Raw genomic sequence first — 25,943 nt, forward strand, 5'->3', positions numbered from 1 at the left:
TCTGGAATGCGCTTTTAATTTGCCTTTGGCCAATAAAATATGCAGGAAGCAGAGTTGTACCATTTCTGAGCCTATGCCTCAAGAGACCTATTCCCATTTACTCTCTCGCTCTCTGTCTTTTTTTTTTTTTTTTTTTTTTTTTTAGAACTCTGCTAGTTACCAATGAAATATTAATGAAATTTCACTGAAATCTGAATTACAATTTTGGGCAGAATGCATGGTTCAAAACTGGCTATTTCAGGTAGAGAACCAAACTTACACAATATTGGGTTGCTTCAGTAATTTAAGGAAAACTCAGTATCTGTCTTATGAAGTTGTAAATCTGTCATTATTTTTTATGCAACATCCATAAAGTACTAAATTTCTTAGGAAACAACAAGAGTTTAGGTTGATATTATTACCATTATTATTATTATTATTATTGAGACAGAGTCTCGCTCTGTCACCCAGGCTGGAGTGCAGTGCCATAATCTCGGGTCACTGCAACATCCACCTCCCAGGTTCAAGTGATTCTCCTGCCTCAGCCTCCTGAGTAGCTGGGATTACAGGCAGCCGCCACCACGTCCAGCTAATTTTTGTATTTTTAGTAGAGACAGAGCTTTACCATGTTGGCCAGGCTGGTCTCGAACTCCTGACCTCAGGTGATCCACCCACTTCAGCCTCTCAAAGTGCTGGGATTACAGGCCCACCATGTCCAGCCCTATTTTTGTTTTGATTATCACAGACTTACTGCTCTGCTTCACTGATATAACCCAGATTCCATATAGAGGTTGCTATTACTATATGACTTTTAATCAAGCAGGCTTTTGAACCATGTACATAAAGTATTTTTAACATAAACTGGAGAAATTCATTGAAAGCACTTCTCTAAGATCCTAAGGAACTACTTTGAGTTTTGTTAGAATACTCACGACACAGATAGCACGGAAGCCTCAGAATGTGAGAAAACCAACAGCCAAATATGAGATTCCAGACCCCAAATCTGGGGTAGCTCGTGGTCTCAGACATGTACAAATCATATAGAACGGCCTCACTGCCCAAGAACAAGTGGTCTAGAGTAGACAGTGACTGAGATTCGCATATTTCCTGTACCATTTGGAAAACGATCACATAGATCAATTGGGAGAGTGACAAAAATATGCTTGAAGAAAGAGAAATAGCCCAAGTCCAAGAGGAAGACACTTATAGCCAAGGACAGCTGAAAAATCTTGATATTCCCATACTAGGATGAAGTAGGAAAAGATGTTTCCAGTGGCCCTTCAGGAGCAGGACAATGAAGGAGATTCAATTCGAGAAAATGTGGACATTGAGAGTTGGAAAGAATGTAAGTTTGCCATAGCTTCTGAAGTCAGACCCAACAAACAAGAACGTGGGGGTAGAAACAAGCAAGTTCTCCAATTCCAATTGGCGAACACCTCCCCTGTAACTTTACTCTCCAACCCCGCAACCCCGATTAGGCTGGTTCTCAACTTGTAGACCCCATTCACTAACTTGTCATCATCAGGATGAGATGAGTCACAAATGGAAGGGCCACTTACCCCTGGAACTCACAAACCCTGCCATGGATAGGTAATGAAAACACTATCTCCTTGATAACATTCTGCTTCTTGATGTGGGTGCTGGTTACACAGGTATATTTAGTTTTTGAAAACTCATCAAGCTGCAAATGCATATGCACTATTTCTATATTGTATGAATCAATTTAAAATGTAAAAGAAAAAAGAAAGATTACCTCTTAAATGCTTTCGACATTGAGGTTTGAAGATAGCCCTGTATTTCTTTTGACTGCATTTAAAAGGGACATCTAGAGGTAGCTTGGCTTGTAACTGTGAGATGATGTTTTCCAGAGAAACAAATACTCTCTTTCATATTACCTATGGCCCCAGCCCCAGAGTGCACTCCTTTGCTCAGTCCTAGGAATGAAAGAAGGAATCCTCCAGACACTTCCCTGATGAATCTGGCAGAGGGTCCTGAGTGCAATGACACTGACCAGGAAAAACAGATTAGGATCCCTGCTGGACTGTGAATAGAAGGACTGTGGAGTGCAAAACGAATGTTGACTTTCTCCTTGGGGATGATGACATAGGTTTCACTACAGTTTCATCAGAAATGCTTCATAACCATTTATTGTGAGAAGTACAGTTGAGAGAGAAAATTACTACATTCTTTGGAGGGTCCTTTCAGGTAAATGACCCAATCTATGGAAAGTCAGGTTCTATTAGTCCTGAAGAGGACTGAGCTTTGTTTTACGGTGACTGAGACATCATACTACTTTGGTGGGGTCTGGATATATTCAAAAGAAGTAAAAGGCAGAAAGAATTGAAGTGAATGCAGAAACTGAATGGGCAGAGAGAAATTGGAAACAATTAAATCTTTTAAGTTTAGCTTTGGATTGAATTTTCACTCCAACTGACTTTAGAAATTCTTGGTTTGTTTGTATAAAAGTCATAATAATCACTGTATGAGATTGTGGGAAAAATACGAGCTTCCGAGACTCACAAACCAGTGTGTGTTGGGCCTTAGATTCTATATTGCTAGCAATTTTCCTAGAATACCAGTACTGTTGATCCAAAGACTCCACTTTAAGTAGAAAGGAGATAATGTTTTAAAGCATCCAGTGTATAATAGATGACCAGAAATAATTGCTAATCATTATTTTTCATCATTGCCATCAAAATCACATGTGAATTGCTTCCATTACAGTTAATTATACACCACAACAATGATAATGTTATTAAATTATACTATAATTGTAAAATACTGATTTCAGCAATAAAATCTGTCCATATATGCTTATTGCTTATATTACACACTCTTTTTAATATTCACAATTTTAAAAGCAGGAGAGTATGAGAGCCTGTTGAATTTATGACATTTTTTTCTTCTCTCTCTTCATTATAGTAGATATAGAAGATCATGTGATGTATTCTTGGTTTTTCCCTATTAGACATATTATTACCAATAAGAATACTTGTTGGCTTCATCCCGTAACAAAATATTATGCCTTGTATAATATCAGTTATTATGTGTATAGAGAAGATAAATATTAGAAGAATATGCACCAAATTTTCTGAAAATGTCATCTTTGGAAATCACAGCCTAATAATATGAGTTACTTCTCCCTTTTCTTCATGTATATAGCTTTATACTGCTTAAATTTTGCATGATTCTTACGTTTGACATTTGTAATTTAAAATTTTTTTTTAATAATTTTTATTTTGGGTCTTTGGCTATCCTTGACTTTCTAGAATCCTAGCATCTTTGTAAAATGGAGAAAATTTTCTTAGGAGGGAAATATTTCCTCTTAATGCCAATGTCTTTACGCACAATGAAGTACACAATAAGACAGCTTTTCTAAAGGCCCAATTACTCCTTTTCAGGAAATTAAGCATTCAGTTATATTTTAGATTGTACTGGGAGTCACTCTTAGGTCTTTGGAACTTTGGTTTAATATCTGAAATCATTTATATTTTAATTCTGTAAATAGAATCAACTCAGAATATACACACTATAGAACAATGTGAGTGTCATATTTTTGGGATATTTTTTCACAACAACACAAAGGACCTTAAGAAGACTATTGATTTTACGCCATAAAACCAATCAAAATGGAAATTTATTGTTTGCTATTTGGGGTGATAACAAATTAGACTCTTTGACCAGGAAGGGGTTTTTAGGCACTATGTATATCAGTCTCATTTTTGGATAATGGAATTGAAGGCTCCAGGAGTTAAATGAATCTGATATGTAATAAGTATGTTAGAACAAATGCCCTTGGAGAATAATGCATTGGTTTAAATTAAACTTCTATAAACAGATTTCTCTCCTTGGTGTATACAATGACTTTTGATACGAGCTTTAAAATTTTTTGTGTTTCAAAGTGCTAGAGGTAAAATTTTACATTTGTTATGTAATCTTTCGGGTCTTTTGGAATAAAACAATGAGGACTCCTCTCAAACTTCAGCTTAGTGAATGACTTTACCTTAAAATATCCATAACCAGTTGAGTAGCTGCTTTTATATTTCCAGAGTTCCTGTCAATTCCCAAGTGCATAAACCCCACGGCACAGCAGAGTTGGAGTGAAGATCTGAAGATCATATGAAAACAACCGACTGTAAATGAAGGTCATAGAACGTGGAAACCGCAGCTTAACATCAGAAGTTATTTTTTCCATTTTAGGTTCTCAATTGAAAACAATAAACTGCTGTAAAAAAAAAAATGTCCCTTCAAATTAAGTTTAATTTAAACCAATGTATAGGGCTTCTAATACCCAATCTCCATTTTCACACGGATGGAGACTATGTAAATTACTCAATATTGGTCATTCAGATTTGGTCCAAAACACCTGATTTCTAAGTTAATGCTCTTTGGGTGGTAAGATCAGAATGATCAAAGTCAAATTTAATGTTGAAAACAGGTACGGTTCCTGAAGTTGGATGAGAAAATATATTTATGTGTATTAAAAACAGAAAAGGATATAGTGTTATGGTGAGGGTAAAAGTCAAAGGGCCCGAGTGTCAAAGAGTTTTCTGGGGACTTCTCTGTCAACACCTGGGGTTGCCTTTTAAAGATCACCATGTCTTTTGGGCCTGGCTTACAGTCATAACTGGACTTCGGTCCCAAACAGCTGCATTTCTGATTTATCCACATCCATGTTTCATCTTCTTTTTTTTTTTATCCTCTTTAGAAAGGAGATTTATGCCCATCCTCTGTCCCAATAATTTGTGTGATATATCCTTCTCTGGCAGCATTTTACAGAACAAAAGTTGACCACAGTTCTTAGGAAAAAGCAGAACTGTGATACTTTAATGATTTAAATCATGTGTTGTTATATCTTTGCTATCCATATCAGAGTAAAGAACAAAAGCATATGTACAGTCATGGAAAAGAATGTAGCAAAAAGGCACTGAAGTATTCATTTCTCTAAAATAAGAGTCATCAAATATTGAAATCAGCTAGCGATACTTCTAGTTTGATAGGAGTCTGAATCTGTGAGAAAAAAATGCCATTCTTTTTTATGAAGAGCGGAAAGCCCAGACTAACACTAAGGTTTGTTCCTAATGAACTGAGCTAGGAGAGAGTAGAACACAAGCCCATAATATTACCCTTCTAGTTGAATATCCAGTCCAGCTGAGGCTCCTAGCACAACCACCTCTGTCCTTTAAGTTATATTACAGGTGATGTTCTGAAGTTGCCATGGGAATATACTCTCTAGTTTGCCTCTCTCATCAAAACAATAAAGACCAAAGTTTGGCAAGAGTCTATGGCCTCCATCTTGAAAGACTCCAGAGGGTCATTACATGTCCCTAACCCACAGAAAGCTCTCACCTAACAGACAAAATCTAGATTGAACACTTCCTGAGGAAACTGTGTTTAAAAGCGACAAACATTGCCAGGCTGGCTTTACCACACTTTGTAGAAAAACCCTATGGTGGTGAAGACTTCAAAAATAATCCCCTCAACTGTGACAACCACATTTATTGTCTCCACTCAATCTCCATTTCTTACCCATGATTTGGAACTTGGATGATGGGAGCCTGAGAGGAAAAGGAGCCTGAGTCTGTGGTGGAGAGGGAGGGAGGAGAGTGCCTGGAATCTTGCCAGAAAGCAAGCATGTGGAAGCACTTTGCCTGTCTTCCCGAGGACACCTGTGGACAGCCTACACACGAAGCACGCGGTGAGGTCCATGGGAGTTTACTCTTGAGTGATGCATTCAGCTCATCCTCAGAGACAAGTTGGGCTTGCCCTTTCTCAAGCCTAAAGCTTGGAAATTTTCTTATCTTAGGCTCTTTAATACTCCTGCTGAATAAAAGAAGAGACATTGAATATGACTGCTTTTCCCCCCACAAACTCTAAATGGCCTTGTATTACTTCACCCATCTCATTTTCTCCTTTCCACTCCCCTTTCCTTCAGAAACTTGTACCCTCAGACATGTGAAATTAATTTTGGATCAATCACTTTAGACACCAGTCTTCAAGTTTTATTAATTTTTTTCCTAACTCATTTCCTCATTTTTCCCTGAAGGTAAATCACTAAACAAACACTGTATTGTGAACAGTAAAAATCATTTAGTTGGCATGTTGCCAGTTTCTGCTCACAGTTGATGTCAGGTGGCTTAGATGTATACAAGAAGCAATACAGTGTTTCGTGTTCAAATAATGTATTGATTTCATGATGGCATTCAACAGAGTACAGTTTCCCCTCTACAGTTAGAATGGTGAGAAGCAGTGATAACAACGTCTATCTTTCTGTTTTATAGACTCTCCTACTCCCCCACTAACAGTTCCATGAGGTAAATAAATATGGTGTCTTTCTACATTTTCATTTGACTAGCATCACCATCTTCACCATCCGTCCCATAGTTTGGAAGGTTTTTGTTTGTATTTTTAGAGACAGAGTCTCACTGTGTTGCCCAGGCTGGACTTGAACTCCTGGGCTCAATTGATCATCCTACCTCAGCCTCCCAAGTAGCTGGGTTATCCCATAGTTTTTGGATCAGCACTCTCTGAAATACGGTTCTATGCTCTCTTGCCACACTTTAATTATGTGATGGCCAAATGAAAAGACGCATGGCTTAAGACAAGATGGGCTTTCAACACACTTTGGGAAAATTTCAGTTCTAATAATAGCAATCACGTCGTGCATTTGCATAGCATTCTGTAATTTTAAAAGTACTTTCAGGAAAGGAAGACATTAGTTAGATCTGAAGATTCCAGTCTGTAAGGATGGATTAACTTTTAACCCCCTGGCTGTTGGCTGGTGAATTTCTCCTTGCTCTTTTGATATTGCACTGAAACAGCATGTTCTTGTGAAACATTAAGTAATTAATTTTCTTACATGGAAAGAAACTAACAGGGTAAATGTCATTTTGTGTTCATTCAAAAGGCTTTTTAAAAGACATATTCCAATACTTTAGGGGACCTTGAAACAAGGGAATTTTCGTGTCAAATGTATTTAATTTAATAACTCAGGTTAAGGATGGACTGTTTACTTCCTAAGCTCTGTTTTAATTTTCTTTTTCAGTTGAATGTATATGCAAACTACATTGTATAATAGGCTATTTTTAAAAATATTTGAAAATACAGAAACATAAAATACTGTAGAGAAAAAGAAAATATGGTAAAGAAAAATATAGGAAACACTTATGGCTTTACCAACCAGGATTGATATTTACAGCGTTTTGTAATAAAAAAGATAATGTTGAGGCTCCCTTTGTGATTCACTGACTTTCCAAAGCATGTTTGTAGAAGTGGAAGTCTAGAAGGGTATCATCATTGTCCGTCTGTTTTTCTGGAGTCACAATCCCTGTTGTGATGAGAGCTAAACAATCAAACTTTGAAACTGTATCCTCCAGCATATTGCCAGTATACTCTGTCGTTTTCTTAATCTTACCATGCCTATCTGAAAAATGAATGCTTCAATATAAGAAAATGGTATAACTAATCAATAATAATCACTATTAGGCACTTCCTCAACAAACATTTTATTCCCAAACTGGTACAAGTTTCTTTATCACTTTGGAGAAGTTTGCCACTACTAATGATTATGCAGACTGTTTTCTGGTATGATAAGAAAAATACACATCATTCCTAGTGGTATAGTGCCAGTGAAGCAACACAGAGACTCTAAACATAATTTCCCCTCTAAGTAAGAAAACACTTAGCAAGTCCTATTTTTAAAAGGTAATGAACTTATTTCTAAATTACTTTAAAGGGTGACTGTTTAAATGTTAACCTGGGTGCTAGCTCTCTCAGGGAAAGAAATAGGAAGATGAAACACAGGAACATTCCTAGAAATGAGTGTGTGACCTATGTGGTCCTTACAGTAAGTTATACTAATTCTAAATTTATGTTTATGTGTTGTGGCCCTATTAAGCTGATATGACTTTTCCATTTAGTGGGCAGGTAGATTTCCTGTAGTACCCCCGATTGCCTGAAGAGGTATATTGTTTTCTTGTGTTTCCATTACAACATAGAGACTAAGAGGGAATCCTCTGCGGTATTTTCACATAGGTTGTGAATCTTTTATCTGTAGGTTGTATTTGTATCTGAGAGGTGAATATTAATAGTCTCTTGGCAGCAGAATGACTTTCTTAAAAAAGGGGTTTCCCTGTGTATGGGTGGATTAACCTTTCAAAATACATGTTTCTACTTAAACCACTTAGTTACTGTTTGATTCAAAGTCTTAAAGACAGGTCTTCATATTAGACCTTGTAGTACGCTTACCTACATCTGAGAGGGACTTTCAGGATAGAACATGGTGAGTAACATAATGTCTTACGCCTTTACTTTCATTTCGCTTACTTACCAGAGTTGGCTGTAACTTAATTCCTTTTTTAAATGCATAAAGTTCTCATATTAAAAAGACATATCTAATTGATCATAAGCTCAGTAATATTAACAATTAAGATACGGTTTTCTGTGTTCCAGGCGAGAAGTTAGATAGAACTTGTTGTAAATGTAATAATGCATGCTTTTCCTGTAAATTTTTTATTTTAGAGCTTTTATCAGTTGGCCCCTTTGTGCACATCAGATAAAATAAACTTTGGAAATGACATATTTAATGATGTGAATGTTATCCTATTTGCTTTATTACTTCTAAAAATCCTATAAATAATAACTAAATGTAAGAACTTATATGAATAATTATGCTTTCCCTCTTGGGATATTACAGAGTTGAACAATCTTGATTAAGCAATGAGCAGAGCAAGCATCCATTTACTGTGTTCCTCTGCAGGGGACATTTTTCACTGTGTTCTTCATGGTGCTATAGAATCACGTCAATGGGGAACATAAAACATTCTAAAAGAATATATTTCTGAATATAAAGTTACTGGACTGTTTTATTTAAATAGTCAAATTTTCCAAAGGAGATTAGAAAATAAACTTACCTAGGAATAATTTAAGTGTGAGCAGTTACATTGTCCTGCAAGAGAGGTTAATTTTAAAAGCCAGCAGTGGACAAAGGTAGACTAGATGCCTACGGGTACAGTGCCGATATTTCGTGAATCTGGTAACATTTGCTTTCTGGCTTAACCACAAACTCCCTGCTGTGCAATGCTGAGAACTTCATTCTTATTAGGAATCTCGGTCAATGCCCTGTGGCAGACTCCCAGAGTGTCCTTTCAAGTGGCACTGCATACACAGACCTGTTCCCACAGTGGAAGGCCTGAATCAGGCCTTAACCCAACGAGCAAGCAGTAAATATTTGTGGAATGGATTAACATCAACAAACTATTTTCAGATATGGTCTTCTCAACTTTTGTAGTCTATTTTTTATATCAGAGTTTTAATAAATGTTTAAAGTCTAAAAGAGAAAAAGGATGGCTTTTCATTTTCTTCTTTCCTTTCACTCCGTCTCTCTGTGGGCCTCTGTTGCTCTGTCTTCTCTATGTGTGCCCTGCCTCTGTCTCTTTTCCTGTCACTCTCTTTCTCTGTCTCTCTCTGCCCGTTTCCGTCCCTCTCTTTTTTCTTGATCTCTCTCTGTGCCTGTTTTTATTGCTCTCTTTCTGTCTTCCCCTTCAGCTTGTTCCTACTGTCTCTCCAAGTATATATTTAATTATCACTGGCTTCCAGTACAATTCTCTCATTGAAATTTGCGGCCATTGTACAATTTCCCAATTTTAACGAGGCATAAATGAGGAAGAAATAATACTTTTTAAACGTGGAAAATTAACTGTTAAACACAATTCCTCCTGTTAAAGGAACCTAAAGCACATAGCTGCCAAAGAGACCTGTGGCTCAGTGTAGAAGAGACAGGCAAAGTTCCCATATACCTCATCAATCAAAGTCCCTGAGTCCTCAAAAGTCCTGGGGACCTTCTCGTCCAGGTGAGGGAGGGGGTGGGCAGAGGTAGAGAAGGTGGGAGGAGGGGAAGGCAAAGGTGCTTACTAAGGTTTTGACCAACTGAATACTTCCTGCTGAGGATAAAACCTTAGACCTCACTTTAACTGTTAACTTTTAAAAATTGCTCTAACATTTTACTCTTTAGCTCTTTTTCTAAACACTACTTTCTTATTAAGATCAGATAATGATGAATTCTCAGAGGAACACCTATTAGTCACAGTTGTACTCCCATCTGTTTGGAGTTGTGACAGTTTGGACCTTTCAAATATTTGTTTCATGAAGGATAAAGACCGTAGAACAAGAAAAACCTTACTTTTCACATGTACGTCCACAAGTCTTAAAGAAAAAGTGAGAATAAAAAATGTCTTATGAAATTGCACAGAGCATGAATAAAAAATCAATTATATTTGAAAACATGGCCGAGATTAAATATCTCCATTGTTTTGAAACAAAGACACCACATCAGGGGAAATTATTCTAGTGGTTGCCAAGCACAAGCCAAACAAATGAATCCCTTGATTAATCTAAGTATATGAAAAACCTTGGATGACAGTCACAGTGGAGTGGTTAGCATATAGTTAATAGATCATCATGATAAGTAATAAAAATTAATCATTCTCTGCCTTTGCTGATATGACATGTTTAAATTCTGCAAGAAGAAACGACATAGTATGTAATGCAGTATTAAGCAGTATAGCTAATAAAATACATTTGAAGGTAAATGATCCCTTTCTCAGTTTTGAATTACATGCTAAATTTCAAATATGGTGAAATGTTTCCTTTTATGTGAATAAATATATAGATTACAGTCAGATGACTCTCAGACACAGTGTATGCTGACACAATGTATTCAGTATGCCGTTCAGTATGTTGTCATGTTCTTTTTTTCAATATTAGAGAATATATTGTCATTTTCCCCAAACTCTTTACTTAGAAAAGTGTTCAAAAATCTTCTGGGAAGATGGTTCACACTTTTTAAATTACAAAAGACAAAACAATTATAGACATTAAAATAAGAGAAAATTGTTCAGCTTCACTTTAAGCTATAAAAATCAAATTTTATTTATAATGAAAAGAAATATCTAAAATCATTTAATAGAAAAAAAGAGTAGAAAGATTATCAACTTTAAAGTGTTTGTAGACAAGTTAAAACCTGCCTAAATACGGGTGAAAACAATAAGATGAATTTCTAATTAGAAAGTGTTCTTCCACTTGTTTAAAAGCAAGAAAAAATATTTTTAAAATATCCATGAACATTAACATTAAGATATAATTAGTCTGAAAAGATCTTGAACTTTACAGGCAAAAGCCGAAGTATGGATTCTGTGTCTGAACTCCAGTTCTCAGGGATCAAGTCTCATCTCAACTTCTTTTTTTTTCTTTTTTTGAGAGAGTCTTGCTCTATCTCCCAGGCTGAAGTGCTGTGGCAGGATCTCAGGTCACTGCAATCTCTGCCTCCTGGGTCACTGCAATCTTTGCCTCCTGGGTTCAAGCGATTCTCCTGTCTCAGCCTCCCAAGTAGCTGGGATTACAGGCACCTGCCACCATGCCTGGCTGATTTCTGTATTTTTAGTAGAGATGGGATTTCACTATGTTTGCCAAGCTGGTCTCAAGCTCCTGACCTCAGGTCATCTGCCTGCCTTGGCCTCCCAAAGTGCTGGCATCTCAACTTTTCATTATCAACAGAGAGTACTAATTAAAATCACAGAGCCGAGATCAGTCATTATTATTCATTATTTTAATTGAACAGTCTTCCATTTATTTTCATCTGAGGAATTGAGACAGCATAGTTCTTTATACTGATGTTTGTTGATCTGGGGATAATCACAAATGTAGCCTCGGGTGGTTAGATTTAGCACAACTGATTGATTTTCATAGTAATAATAATACATTTTTTTGAAAGAATCATCTCTGATATGGCTTCTATTGCTGAAAATTTGATGGAAATCAGAATTTATTATATTCTTTCCTTTTAGTTGCTAATGATCTGTTCTGTTGACAGGAGTAGAAAAACTGGTACTACAATTACGCAGATACCCTACTGTGCTGGATGGATAGGGAAGCTAAGAAAAATGCTCACGGACACAGCTTTGGCTTCTGCGCTTCATGCTCTGAATCTAATAAGGCAATGATGAAATGCAAGTGTGATAACAAGGCATTTACCTCGTCTTCTAGTTTCTGTGCAGCCTTGTAAGCACTAAATAAACGTGGTAGAATTCAAATCTTGTTTGATATTCAAAATCCACTGGAAAGCAAGTAACAAAAGTGATTTTTTATAGGACATGAATATTATTGAATGTTATTATTTATAACCATTTTTCAGCTACTTTACCACGGAAATAATGAGAGTTTCTGTGCAAGACTAAGTTTAAGTTTGGCCGTTACTTGCTAAGCTGCATTCAAAATTAATGTATAGTTATAAAACAAAATTTATTACTTCAGAAGAAAATCCTGGTGTGCCAAGATTTCTGTTAAATTGGCTCAGGCTATCCTTTACTTCCCTTTCAAGTGGGTGGGCATCTGCCCGGAGGAACTGGTACTGTTAGCAGGAGGCTAAGGATGGGCCGAGGCTGGTACACCTGTAATAGATGTGCAAGCAATCCATTCCTAGTTTCACCTGAAGCGTATTCTCATAAAAAACACATCCTCCACATTTTCATGATTTTCAGCAGAACAACCAACTTTCATAAACAATAACATATATAGTAACATTCACGTCCCATAAAAATCACTTTCTCCGCAGGCTCTCCAGTGAGGTTTGAAGACTAAACAAAATTTAAACTCCCCTACATGTGTTTGGAGCTTACTATTTGCCATGCAACACTAGAAAAGTCATCTTATAGTGAAAGCGAAGTGGCAGTTGCTTGAAAATGCAGTGTCTTGTTTAATCGCATGGACTTTTCTTTGAAGAAGGGAAGTATTATCCTTTCTTTGCAGGTGAGGACATTGGGGCTCAGAGTGTTTAAATAATATGCCCAAAGACACATAGCCTGTTAAATGTGACAGACAGATTGGATGCCACATCTTCTGACCCAAACCCAATCATCCTTCCAATACATGTCTGAAAAAGCAAATTTGTAATTTGGGGAGCTTCGATGACATTTATCAGTAGAAATCTGCAATAGGGGAATATTCCCAAATAGAGTTGAATAGACTCAGGCCAGGACAAGGATATGTTCGTTTTTCTGCTGAATGAAGGAACATTCTGTGGAACACTAGATCCTCTTCACAGGGTAAAAATCTCACTAATATTTCACTAAGCTTCTAAGATACATCAAGAGCAATATAGCAATATTGTAAAAATCCTTGGATGACCAATTTTCATAACACTTAAGTATCAGGAGCACTCTTCGCTACTATAATGTACAATCTGTTCCCATTTCAGAGCCAGTGATAAACATTCAGGGACAAGCAAATGCAGTGAAAGCCCTGGTGACAGAATCTTAGTCTCCTGACTCCTGATTCTGGAGCTTTTCTACTTTCAGTCTCAAATGTCAGTTTTGCATGTAGAAGCAATGCAGGTGCTCTGATGTGATCGAGCTATAGAGAATCTGCGGTGGCAAAAAACTTTATTGCTATAAAATAAAAAGACTTCTTAGAATGAAATAGCTGATGAAAGTCCCCTGATTTGACACCTTTCTCAGAAATATGAAATGGAAAAAAAAAGTTACAACTCTTTTGGGTAGTTCTTTCTTTTGGTTTAGCCGAACGATGTGTAGCCAAAAATCTCTTTCTTGTTCTCAATTTCCCTTGAGCCATTACTGTAAATGAGAGTGGTGTGTAATTTTCCTCTCCTCCAATTTCTTCCACACTGTAATCAAAGGTCCTTAAATACCTGTTAGGTGTAGGAATCTTATTTGCTAGAGGAAATAAATGAATAAAAATGTGTAACATATGCTTTTTTTTGAATAGCATCATCATATTCTTAAAAACATTGAGCATTTGCCTCATTTTGCCTTGAAATTATCTGAAATATTTTAAGGCTGTTTTAGCTTTGTGCTTGTAAATTTAGGTTAGTTTTATAGTCACCTGACCTGCTTTACTGTTCCTGTTTCTAGGCTAAGTGAATTCCTTTTTCTTTTTTAATATTTACGGAGATAAAATGACTGATAAGGAGCTTTAAGGATAAAGCTTCTTGAACATACAGGCTGGCTGTTTTATATATTAAGGCTGATTTAGGCTGAATATTAAAGATATTATTAGAAAAACATAACCAAGAATTTATACTAAAAATGTTATAGTTCTTTACATTTCTTTCTTACCAATAGTAGCAAGGATCTCAAAAAGGCTGTTCATTATCATTCACATATTGGTAACCAGTATCTCATGTTTGGAAATTACAAAAAGCCATGAGAATTGCTAACCATAAACCACAAATTTTTAAAGAGGATTGTGTTTCATTTGTTCACATTGATTTTTTAAATGGAATTTTAATACCTTTGGGCAGGATGTTTCTTCACTTATTCAACACAGCCCTTCTCACCACTGGTCACCAATTTATGTCAGCTTCCTGACTCTACAGGCATTTTCCCACTCTTGACAGAACCTATTGCTCTTTTTCATCCCCCACCCAGTAAACTCACAGCAGGAACGAATCCTGCTGTCCATTCGTCCAGTAAAATGCACAGACTGGCACTCAAGACATGCTAAATGCTCACAGCTAAAGACATTCACTTATTTCTGCCTCTAAAAGTTAAGGGGTATGTTTACCTAGGATCATCTTTGTTTATTCCCCCATGCTACTTATGACAATTTTACTTTTTTGCCATTACATATTTAAATAAAATTTATATAAGCCGTTAATATACATGAGTACAAAAAGGTTAAAAAAACATTGTTTCAATACAATCTAGTTTTAGCATCTTGGAAACACCCAGTAAAGGTTAAGTTATTAAATATGAATTGGATATTGGTAAGGGCAAAAACAAAAAAAAAAAAGGTGGTTAATTATCATAGAAACCTAAAAGCATTCTGTTTTCAGATTGCTTTGTGTCTTAAAATTTTTGCTTCCTTGTAAAGAAACTAAAACTAGAATTCACCAAAGATTTATTGTGGATCAGGGAGCACATGTGGACAACCATTAATAGGTCATTTCTTAGAAAAGAGAGCTTAGCAAATGATGTTCACCTATATATTTTCAGTGACATTAAATTAATATGGTGTTAATGTATTAGTCTTCATGAGTCCCAGTTTGAACCAATATTTTGATTAACTGACTACCTACCTGTAGGTCTCCCATGTTATCAATAAGAAAGATTTTCATGTATTCTTAAATGGTCTAATGTCATTTCTAAAAAATCAATATAAGTGCTTTTATATCTGTAAGAATGTGAATGTGCATATATGTATGATTTTCAGTGTATTACCTTACAGAATCTTTATTATTTATTATTTATGGATACAAGGATAGTAATTTTCATGATGGTTTAGTACCCAAAGAGGACATTCATTATAAATGTATTGAACCTGGTTAACAATTTTTAATTTAGTAAAGACAGTGAAATGAACAGTTTCCAGGTAGGTATTATGAGTTGTAAATTGTGTGACCCAGAAAGAAATATATTTTATATAAATAAATATCCCTTGTCATCTTCTAGTACCTTCTACCTTAAGTAAAGTTTTCATGCCTTTGATCGTATGTAAATTACATTTGGACACCTCTCAATGTATAACATAGACTTGACTAGCATAAATGTATACAATAGTACAAGAATGCTTTGGTAATTTTTAACGTAACATTCTCAAGGTCTGTAAATCCTATTTGAGAAAACTTTGACTATGACTAGTAAACCAACACCCTGCCCTTGAATCTGACTTTAGATACCCAAGTATATTAAAAGCTGTCAGCAGAAATATCAAAAAGGTCATAAAACTTGGTTTACTTCCAAAAGTAAGTTTATCCTTGAAAGTTGGGTTATTTTGGAAGTATGGATTCTGTAAACTTCTGCTTAAACAATCAAACAGCTTATGATTTTCACTGATGTACTGAAATGCATCCAAGAATAGGGGACATCTTTTGGCTAAGTTAAACAGAAAGCAACAGCTGCTTCTTTAGCAATATAAGAATTGCTTTAAAAAGAGGAAAAGGAGGAGGAGGAAGGAGAATTAATCAAATGATGGAAACAAAGACATGAGTTTTCTCTTAGCTTCAGAGGATGCTGTGAACCAGTTGAGTACTCATACTTCTGTGGTTTTTAATTGTAAATATTTTCATTCTCAGAAATCATATGTGGCTGGAGCTAGGGAACGTAGTACATACCTGTAGTCCCAGCTACTCAGGAGCCTGAGGGAGGAGCATTGCTTGAGCCCAGGAGTTCAGAAACACAATGCAATATAATGGTGCCTGTGAACAGCCACTGAACTCTAACTTGGGCAATATAGTGAGACATTGTCTCAAAAGAAAGAGAGACAGAGAGAGAGAGAAGAAGAAGGAGAAGAAGGAAGGAAGGAAGGAAGGAAAAGAGAAAGAAAGGAAGGAAAGGAGCAAGGAAGGAAGGGAGAGAGAGAAAGAGAGAAAGAAAGGAAGGAAGGAAAAGAAAGAGAGTAAGAAAGAGGGAAGGAAGAGAAGGAGGAAAAGAAGGGAGGAAAGCATGAAAGAAAAGAAGGGAAAGAAGGAAGGAAAGGAAGAAGTAAGAAAATCATCTTTTCCATGGAAACAAAATGATAATACAATTTTAAGTGATACTTTAAATTTGATTTTAAATATCCTTGATATTAAAAAGAAGCCAAAAGCAAAACATTGCATATAATACACTAAAAATATCTGAGCAACCACTGTTGGCCATAGTAAGTCCTATTATCCCAAACTGTTCATTGTCAATGCCACTTATTTTTCATTTTATCTTTTGTCTGATACAGTTAGGTATTATTCGTTTCCTTTATTCTTAAAGTATTAGGTCCACACCATGAGCTAAGTGTCATGCTGGGTCCTAGGGCCACAAAGCACCTGTGTATTTTGTCTCCAAGGCTTGTCATCCTATTTTCTCAACAGGATGATGAATTCTTTGATGGCAAGCAATTATATCTTTATTTGAAATCTCAGAGTCTAAAACTAAAATTATTTAGTTAAAAGAGGCTTTAGAAACAATAATTTATACTATCTCCCATATACCAAGCTTTTGCAATATGCCCAAGAGTCAAGATGGTGAATTGACCAGAGTTATTTACCTCTTCGTTTCTATGACTCTCTTAAATGACACCCATTAATATATAGTGTACTAACCACATACCAGGCACTACTGTGTGAATTTTACACATATCAACATATTTAACCCTCGTAAGAGCCCAGTGAGGCAGACACTATTCTTATCTCCATCTCATATAAAGAGAAACAGAAGCACAGGACGATTGTCATCTCCCAGTTAAAGAGTCACCAGAGGAGCAGGAATTGGACTGGGCAGTCTCACTTCAGAGCCTGCTCTTCATCACTGTGCTGCTCTGTTTTTGTAGATGCAAAGAAAAGGAATTTTCAAAGGCCATTTATAAATGAGGGAAGGAAGCCAGCTCTACTATTTTTAAAGCTAACTGAGATTACCGAGATTGATTTTCTTTATCTTACCAAACTTCAACCTGATAATTTAGCCTTTTCCAAAGATTTTCAAAAGAATGTGTCATGGTTTCTAGAAGTTATTTCAGAAGAGGGATCTCAGTATTTAATTCACAGCAGCTTGGTTGTAGTAGAGTGGATGTGCTATGGTCATGCTTCTTCTTAATAATGATTACACACAAAGGTTTCTTGTCCCATGGATAACAAACATGAATAAATATGGGCAAAATAACAGCTTCTTGGATGACTTTGCAGAGTAGAGGTTAAAAGCCACTGACATGAGAGAAAGGGAAGATCTGTTGCTTTTTATCTCAAAGCTAACAAAAATAGGAGTATTATAGGCAGACACTATGCAATCATAATAAAGCAGTAGAAACCTGACTGGTTTTATTTTAAGTACTTTGGGATGAAGTATCTGAGAAATCCATCTTGAATGGGCAAAGGTTAAAAGGAGTCAGGTGCCCTATCGTTCCTTTTTCTTTCCCTGCTTAGTATTCAGATAAAATTTGCTTTTATGGAAGTCTACTGTGTTCTATGTCCAAATTAGAATCTGTTTCAAATATTTAAAATGTTTAATAAGGTAGAAGTGTTTTGAATTACATTACATGAGCAATTAATAAAGCACAAGCAAAGGTACCTGAAGTGTGCTACTAGAATTGGGAGTTTAGACACAGTGTTGCCTAGTTTATTGTAGCAGGTGTTTTGCCACTGCTTGTTCGCATGACTCCACACGAGCCAATCAAAACTTAGGAAGTGCATAATCACCTCACTAGATTGATTTTGTGGTTTTGCTCAGTAAAAAATTATAGGAGAAAGAACTTCAGCAGAATTCCTTATCTTACGGTTTAATGTCACCCTGACTCATAATTTGTGGAGACAAAGTTCAGAGAGGTACACAAATGTTTTGCTAAGTCCTATGAGGCTTTTGAAGTTGTTGATTTTCTCTAAGATTTAAAACAAATGAGGCACTGGTATTGAAAAGGCTCTGTGCGCTCAGGCTGGCTTGATTGTATTTATTTGCTTCTACTTGAAACAGAAGCCTTTTAATTGCTGGCTGTCTTTTTAAAAATTGTCTCCTTTGTCACTATTTGGTGAGAAAAACACCTCTATCTGTGGTAATGAGAAGACTTTTCCCCAAGGAAAACAAGAAAACAAGAAAGGAAGGGTAAGAGGAGGGGAGGGGAGGGGAGGGGAAGGGAGGGGAGGAGAGAAGGGAGGAGGGAGGGATGGAGAGGCAGAGGGAGGGAGAGAATAGATAAATAAACTATTTGAAGTTACAATTATGCCTGGGATGTTGACTTTTCTGATTATCACTGGTTGATATTTTTGCTTCCTGGATAGAATAATAACAAATGTGAAATTCTAGCCTAGAAAAAGGCAATTTAGGAAGGAAATACAATGTTCAGTAAAATAATGTCTTTGAGACAATATCCACCTTGTCTGTTTCCAGTGCCTCAGATATTATTTACAAATCTTAAACTATAAAATTTTAAGTCTGGATATTTCCCTTTGTACATGCCATTGTTGGGGTGTTTACTACCAGAGTTCAAATAATACAATGCCGTCACCTAAGAAATATAGTTTTATGAGTGTGTATCTGTAATGTAAAAATTTTGTAGTTTAGTTTTAAAATACATTAGTATTAAAAAATATTAGTGCTAATTTTATTTCAAACTTAAAATTTCTTCTTTATAATTTTCAATTGTGGAACAACAATAGAAAATCATGACTAGGAGTCAAATGGTTTGGTGTCTAATCCTAGATCAGTCATTAGTAGCCCAGTCATTTGTTTTCTCTGGACTTCTGTTTCCTCTATTGTAAAATGATGGCATTATAATTTTTAGCATGCTCTCCACAGTCTCAGACTCTATGATTCCCTGATACTTCAGGACTCCATGTATAATTTTGGATATGCCGGGAAATTAGCATTTTAAAGGTAATTTTTGAAATAGTGAAACAATATAAGACATTTTTAAAAGCTTACTACTAATTTGTTTATTAAATAAATGTTTAAAACTTCATGTTTCAGAAATGGGCACTTACTGCAGTCCCTCTATGAGATAGTACATCACTTGGTTTTCTCTTCAACGTATTTGCAGAATTGTGTAATGTCTCCAGTATGCCACATAAACAAGATGGGCAGTTTTGCAATTTTGCATATTTAAATGATAGCTGTACTAGTTGGTGGTCCAATTCTTTCAACAGACCAGAAACGCATTTGCTTTCATCTAGTAACTGGCTACCATGGTGGTAACAGATGACTTTTAAACAGCTGTCACAAACTGAAAACAAAACAAAACTTACTCTCCCACACTATGTACAGCCAACTTGCCAATAGCTGAAATGAATCTTTACTGGAGCATTTTAACAAACAGTGTTTTTTTTTTTTTTTTTGGTTGTTGTTACAATTAAACAGAAACACATGAGACTCAGACAAACTGGCTTCATGTTTCCCATAGGCCTGGCTCCTAAAATTTCTAATGGGTTTACAGCAATTGGTGGTTTCCAGATGCATTTAAAATGTGTTAATTCCTATAGGAATTGGCTTTTAAAGCATACACAAATCCTCAAATTCTTCAATCTCAAAATTCTACTGTAAGTCCCATGAGGTACTATGTAGTCTGTATATTTGTCCACAGTTTGGTGATTAAGTTGCTAAACTTAAGTGCAACTTAATAATAAATTTAAAAAATGAGAAACAAATTCTGTCTTAAGTACAATTAATTTTTTTCTCCTTTTTTTTTATTGTCCCATTACCACTTCCCTTGTTACCCTGAAAATTATAAAAATAATCAATCACTTCTATTGGAGAAAAAGCTGACATGAGTGGTCTTCCTAGAAGAAAGCTGCTGGCACCTGGGGTCAGTAGGCACTCCTGGAGAACTCATTCCTAGACTGGGGTTAATTGAACTATAAACATGTCAGTCTGACAACTTTCACCATTCATGCTGTGTGTGTTGGAATGTCAAGCTTTCTTTTACTTGCTCCTGGACAGTTTCTCCCTGTCATGAGACTCTTCCTTAACTCACTGAGCCTGTGTTTACACCTGTGTTTTAACTTTCATTGAAACTAGGCAGAAGGCAGGCTTGTGGTCTGTCTTCTCACGTCTGGCAGGACTGAAAACAAGACATGAGAATAAAAACATAGCTTTTGATGAAAAATGCATTTAACAAGTGGTTTTCTTCTTCGGTGACTGACATAGTTAACTTCCCTTGAGATGCGATTGAGCCTCATGCCCTTCATATTTTTTTTTTTTTAGATTCCATGTGGATGGTTCATAAACAAAAATGAGAAACGTGATGATAAACTGATAATGTTCACCAATCAGTCTGAAGATTCTGAAAGGTAATAACAGTTTATTTGGAGATTATATGCTTCTAACAGTAAATTCTAATTAGAGCACTTCTGCTTTGCGACAATGATAGTGTATTAAGAGTAGAAGAGAAGCTGTCTGCATGGAACTATATAGAGCAGAAAAGGAAAAGATGATGGGTAATAGTATGGCTTATCTACCTGAACATATTTTCTTTTATTGATATCTCAGGGGCAAAAGTCATGGTAGGTTATGAAGATTATTTGCTTTTTAAAGTATTTGTACATTTCCTTTGACAAGCTTTGGTGGATGGTTTCTCTGTAATTGCACAAATTTTCTCCTCGGAAACAACTGTATTTCACCAGTAAGGTGGAGGAGTAGCTGTATCTTTTCTCCTGATTTGCTTAATCCTTAGCTTACCTGAAGGAGGGTGTGAAGTTTACTAAGTTCCTTATGAAAAAATCCCTAACTTAGGCACTTTCCACATTCTATCAATCTTTCAATGTTCTTCTCAAGCCTCATTCTATTTTTTGGTTCATAGAGTTATTTCTTTGTGGTGGTGGTTGTTTAATTTGGCACCTTTTATGTGCAAGATATTGTGCTTGCTCCTTGCAAAAGAAAAATCAGATTCAGACCCTATCCTCAAGCTGCTTGAGGTTGAAAAGTCCTACACATGCCTATACATAATACATGGTGGCATGTTCTGCCTCATAAAAGAGGCACAAATGAACTGTTCTTGGAAATCAGAGGAAGGTGAGATTTCCAGAGATTGGGATAGAGATACATGAAGAAGTTGTTTGACCTAATTTCTTGCAAAGAGAAGCTGGGGAGAAAGATAGAAAAAGAGAAGGGAAGACTATTCCAAGCTGAAGGCAGAATGTGTGCAAAGACGTGGTGGTAGAAAAGTCGTGCATTTGTGTCAAGATCAACTAACTGTTTTGGCTTCCGCACGTGGTATGTAGTAAGAAGAAGGAAACTCAGTTGATAGTCTCTCTTGAGTGAGAGACTAAATAGCTGAGAATTTGTTCTATAGGCCAATGTTTCTGTTTACAAGGTCAAAACTTCTATTTTGTGATACCTTTGAGGTGAAAGATCATTTAAAGAAATAATAAAAATAAAGTTCTTAAGTCAATGTTTCTTAAACTAGGGTTCTCAGATCCTGTGCTTCTGGAGTCATATTCTTAGATTCTCTATGAGAATATGAGAATCTGTTCATTAAAAGAGGCCCATCTATACTTTCAATATGAAAATCATGACTGGATAAGGAGTACCATTAAGAATTTTAAACCAAGGATTTCCAATAGGCTACCCTAGGAATAGTTTTTAAAATTAATTGGCAAGGGAAAAGACCTGAAGCTCAAATAAATATAGAAACATTGATTTCTCCCATTCACCTCAATCAGTTACATTCAGAATCTTTAACAAACATTTTAGCCTTTAATTTTATACAATTTAGCATTTTCTTGTGTGCTGTACTTTATTATTCTGTAACTGTGCTGGGTGTGTAAGTCTTGCCTCATCAACATGATTTTATCTACCTCAACAGAAAGGCTCAGCATACAGCAGAATACTCCCCATGAAGACTGTGGGTCTGCAGTAAGCACTGATCTATTTTATATAAATTTTAATAAAATATTAGTAAAATTGAGGTTTACATCACAAGTCATTTGAGGATGAAGTTATTATATTCATAACCTCTAAGATACTATAGGCATTACAGAAACAAAAAATATATGATGTTGAACAACTTCTAGGAATGATGATATCTGTCCTCCTTTGGTAGCAGAAGCATACACTTGGCAAAATTTCACAGTTTAAAAAAGAAAGAATGAAAGAAAAAAGAAAGGAAAGAAGGAAAAAGGGAAGGAAGGGAGAAACCTATTGTTTCTAAGAGGTAGGGATTATCCTCACCCTGCCATTCCTCCACATGCACAAGCCATTTCCTTCCACATGGAGAATTCTAAGGACTTTTTGTGTAAGCTCCTGAGTCCCTTTCTCTTGCCTCCTCTCCACAGCCAGCAATGCATATTACTGCTTAGTTCTGTTTACCAATGATGAAAATTATGTAGAATTTAGTAGTTAACATATTTTTTCTACAGTGGTTAAAAATTTGCATTTCTGAAAGAAATAGAGAGGGCTAGGTTCTTTGATAGTAACCTAAAATGTTCAGAAGATGGTTTTCAAGTTGCCAACTAGGGTATATATACCTGGAAGTACAGAGAGAAGGATGAGGGATGAGGCAGTGAGGCAGGGGCCATGGTCCATATGTTTGAGGGAGGTGGCAAGGAAGAATAAAGAATAGAGGTGACAGCAAACAGGGCAGGAAGAGAATAGTGAGTTCCTGAGTCATCTTTCCCTCTATCACTCCTGAACTGACTCCTTTATCATTGAAGTGTTTTAGGTCCTATAAAGGTCCTTGCCATCTCTCTAAGTATTGTATATTGATATTATGGTTGCCACACCAGGCTTCCTTTCAAAGGAAAATAAAAGAGAAGAAGAAACAACTTTGATGTCATTGTGGGGGATTGTCAAAGTAAACATGCCGTTATATAGTTTTTCTATTTCCCTTTAACACAGTCCTGAAGCTATTGTTATTAAAAAAGCAGTCCCACTCAACCTGTATGATCCTGGGGTCATCCTTTTTTTGAAGTACTGTTATAAGGCCAGTTCCTCATTTTAATTTTTCTAAAGCAGATGCTTTCCTGTCCTAACATTTGTTGTAAGAAGAATGTTTTTTAAAAACAGATTATGCATTCAGAAAATTATAATTATAACCTAGCCAGAAAAACTACTATGATTCATTTTAGCCTGAAGTAGAGTTCATCTCAGAAGAATGAGATGAATTTATGTTCTCATGAAGTGACCCTTTTACGTGGCATCAAACTGATTCACAACAGCAGTCATTCAACCTAATATCAAACAGGATCGAATGCCATCAGTTATTCATGCCTTCTGGTAATGATATAGTGGCTTTCAGATGTACTTAAGGAGCTCTGTGTCTTTCCTCATATTCAAATCATTCAAATGTCTTTGTGTAAAATATTGGTGTACATTAAGAAAATTAAACAGTACTTTTGTCTTTTTTTCTCCATGTGAATAGCATCCTCTCTTCCAGATGCAGTATTGAGCAGCCAAACAGCTGCTGGCTATTAAAAGTCCCTTAAAGGTCTATTTTTTTTTTCCTCATAGAAGGAAGAGAAGTGTAGGAATGTTTACGGGGTGACAGGCAGATGTTTTACTTGTACTATGTATGTGGTAAGCGAAAACTAAAATGATCTCTTTTATGATATCATTAGCATTTTTACAATTCTTTTGGCCTCTTTATTTTTAAGCCCCTTCTTACCTGACTTTAAATTAAACTATTCTGGAATGGCGGAAGAAAGAACCATTTATACAGCTTTTATAAATTCAGGCTATCTCACACTTTTTCATAAAGACAGACATCCCTGAAAATGTATCTTCTGCCCATTAATGTTGTTTTGTTAGGTAGAAGAGAACCTTATAGTTTGAAAAGCTGAATGAAAGTATTTTTCTTTTCACTAAACAAGCAGCAGCATTGATGAATAAGCATTTTTAATGACACGCAAAATGTCATAGACCAATCATAATTTTTTTCATAAATTTTACTAATTTATTTATTTGCCATTCAAACTTGTTAGTTTTTCAGAAATTGCATGTCTTCAAACTAATAAACATCAAAGTCACATTGGGTCTCTGGACAATAGACTAAGTTTCTTCTCTTTCCACATTAAGAAAGTAGTCTCTCAACTTTATTTACTTATGTGTAATATATTAGATGAAATTAAGTTTTATTGGATGGATAAATTCACAGAGATTTGAGACAAGGAGCTTTGGGACAACTTGTGCTTTGAGCCAGGCTCTATAAAGCACATTTCAGAAAAGCCTCTTCCATGCAAACAATGCCCATGGGATAAACACAGATTTCCATTTTCTGAGGCCTACCTTATACAGAAGGTCCAAGAAGATATTTAGAGTGTATTTTTGTTCTGTCTTTAATACTTTATGCTTGCATAAACTCTTGGATTCAATGCAGAAATCACTTGTAAAGCTTATTACTGTAGACTAGAAAGTGTTTGGGAGATACTGTTGGAAAGAATACCCAATTAGAATTTTCCCAAGAATCGACTTAGCATTTTTATGCAAAGTACTGGTGCTGTCTTCCATCGTGAAATTGTGTTGAGAGACTGGAAATCACCCAGCTTTTACCTCAGTGGAAATATCTTCAATAAAAGCTGTGGTAGCACAGAGCTTGCTTGGAGGCCTATACTAGGCCCCAGGCAGGTCATAGATAACCTATAGCCAGCTGAATAAATTATAAGTCTGTCCTTGCTGTATGTGGCAACTCCACGGAGTTGCTCTCTTTTTGCAGAAGGCTTCAGAGTTTATGCTGAAGCCATATCCTCCGAGTTGATAATTCAATATGCAGACCCTCCACGGCAGTACATTCTGTTCCTGTGGCTCAAATTTGAAGCAGTTCAAAGCCAGTTAATATAATAGAAGGTATTGCATTAGCAAAATTCTAGTTTTCAGGGCAATTTGGAAATACCAAATTCACAACTCTCTCTGTTACTCTGACAGGAATTTGTGTAAATGCAATATGTGAAGAAATAATGGGGGAAATGAAGGGACTAGAGTTTGGAAAATTCAATTAGGCTTTGGTTTGAGTCTTTTTGTTTTTATTCCTTCAAATAAATTGAAATTTTAAATGTAATATCCTCCGTGAGTTGGGCTTTTTATCTGTTGTAGGCTTCCACTTGGGATACTACTTATTTCTCTGTTCAAACAGGAGTTTACAGTGTAAGCAGGTTATATTGAGGATTTGTTTCAAATACCTTTTTAGTCCTCTTTTTAGTAATTTATATCATTTGCTAGTATTTATATTAACATAAGACTCTAGCTGTCACTTCATATTCTAAATATTCTGCTCTGTTAAATCGGATCGTAATTATTTAAATCACACATCACCCTTCTTTCTAAGCCAACTGAACTAGAGAATCATTTTTTTGTTTCACATCTAGGAAATATTTCTATGCCAGGGGCATTTCTACTTTCCAAGCCCAGTTATTTTCATTGTTCTAACCATATAAATAAGTTCCGTCGTTCTCTTTATATTACCAGATCAGGGTTTTCAATTATTACAGAAAATACCAGCACAGTAAAATGCAAAAAAATATTTACTTTAAGATCCAAAGTGGGGCCAGGCATGGTGGCTCATGC

At 35.9% G+C, this 25,943-nt stretch overlaps 1 protein-coding gene across 2 annotated transcripts in view; it reads left to right on the forward strand.

The window, feature by feature from the left end:
• The first annotated feature begins 8,163 nt into the window (after window positions 1-8,163).
• TNIP3 (TNFAIP3 interacting protein 3) overlaps window positions 8,164-25,943 on the forward strand; it is a 107,296-nt gene continuing 89,516 nt past the window's right edge. The window contains exons 1-2 of one of the 2 annotated variants that reach the window (XM_012473073.2): window positions 8,164-8,260; window positions 20,652-20,737. In XM_012473073.2, coding sequence (XP_012328496.2) covers window positions 8,258-8,260; window positions 20,652-20,737 — 89 coding nt within the window. In that variant the 5' untranslated portion in view covers window positions 8,164-8,257. The remainder of the gene's footprint in view (window positions 8,261-20,651; window positions 20,738-25,943) is intronic. The other variant, XM_064383910.1, reaches the window with a different exon arrangement.

The sequence above is a fragment of the Aotus nancymaae genome, unplaced genomic scaffold (genome assembly GCF_030222135.1).
Source record: "Aotus nancymaae isolate 86718 unplaced genomic scaffold, 86718_ANA_hifiasm-v0.15.2.pri h1tg000033l, whole genome shotgun sequence".
Taxonomy (NCBI): Eukaryota; Metazoa; Chordata; class Mammalia; order Primates; family Aotidae; genus Aotus; species Aotus nancymaae.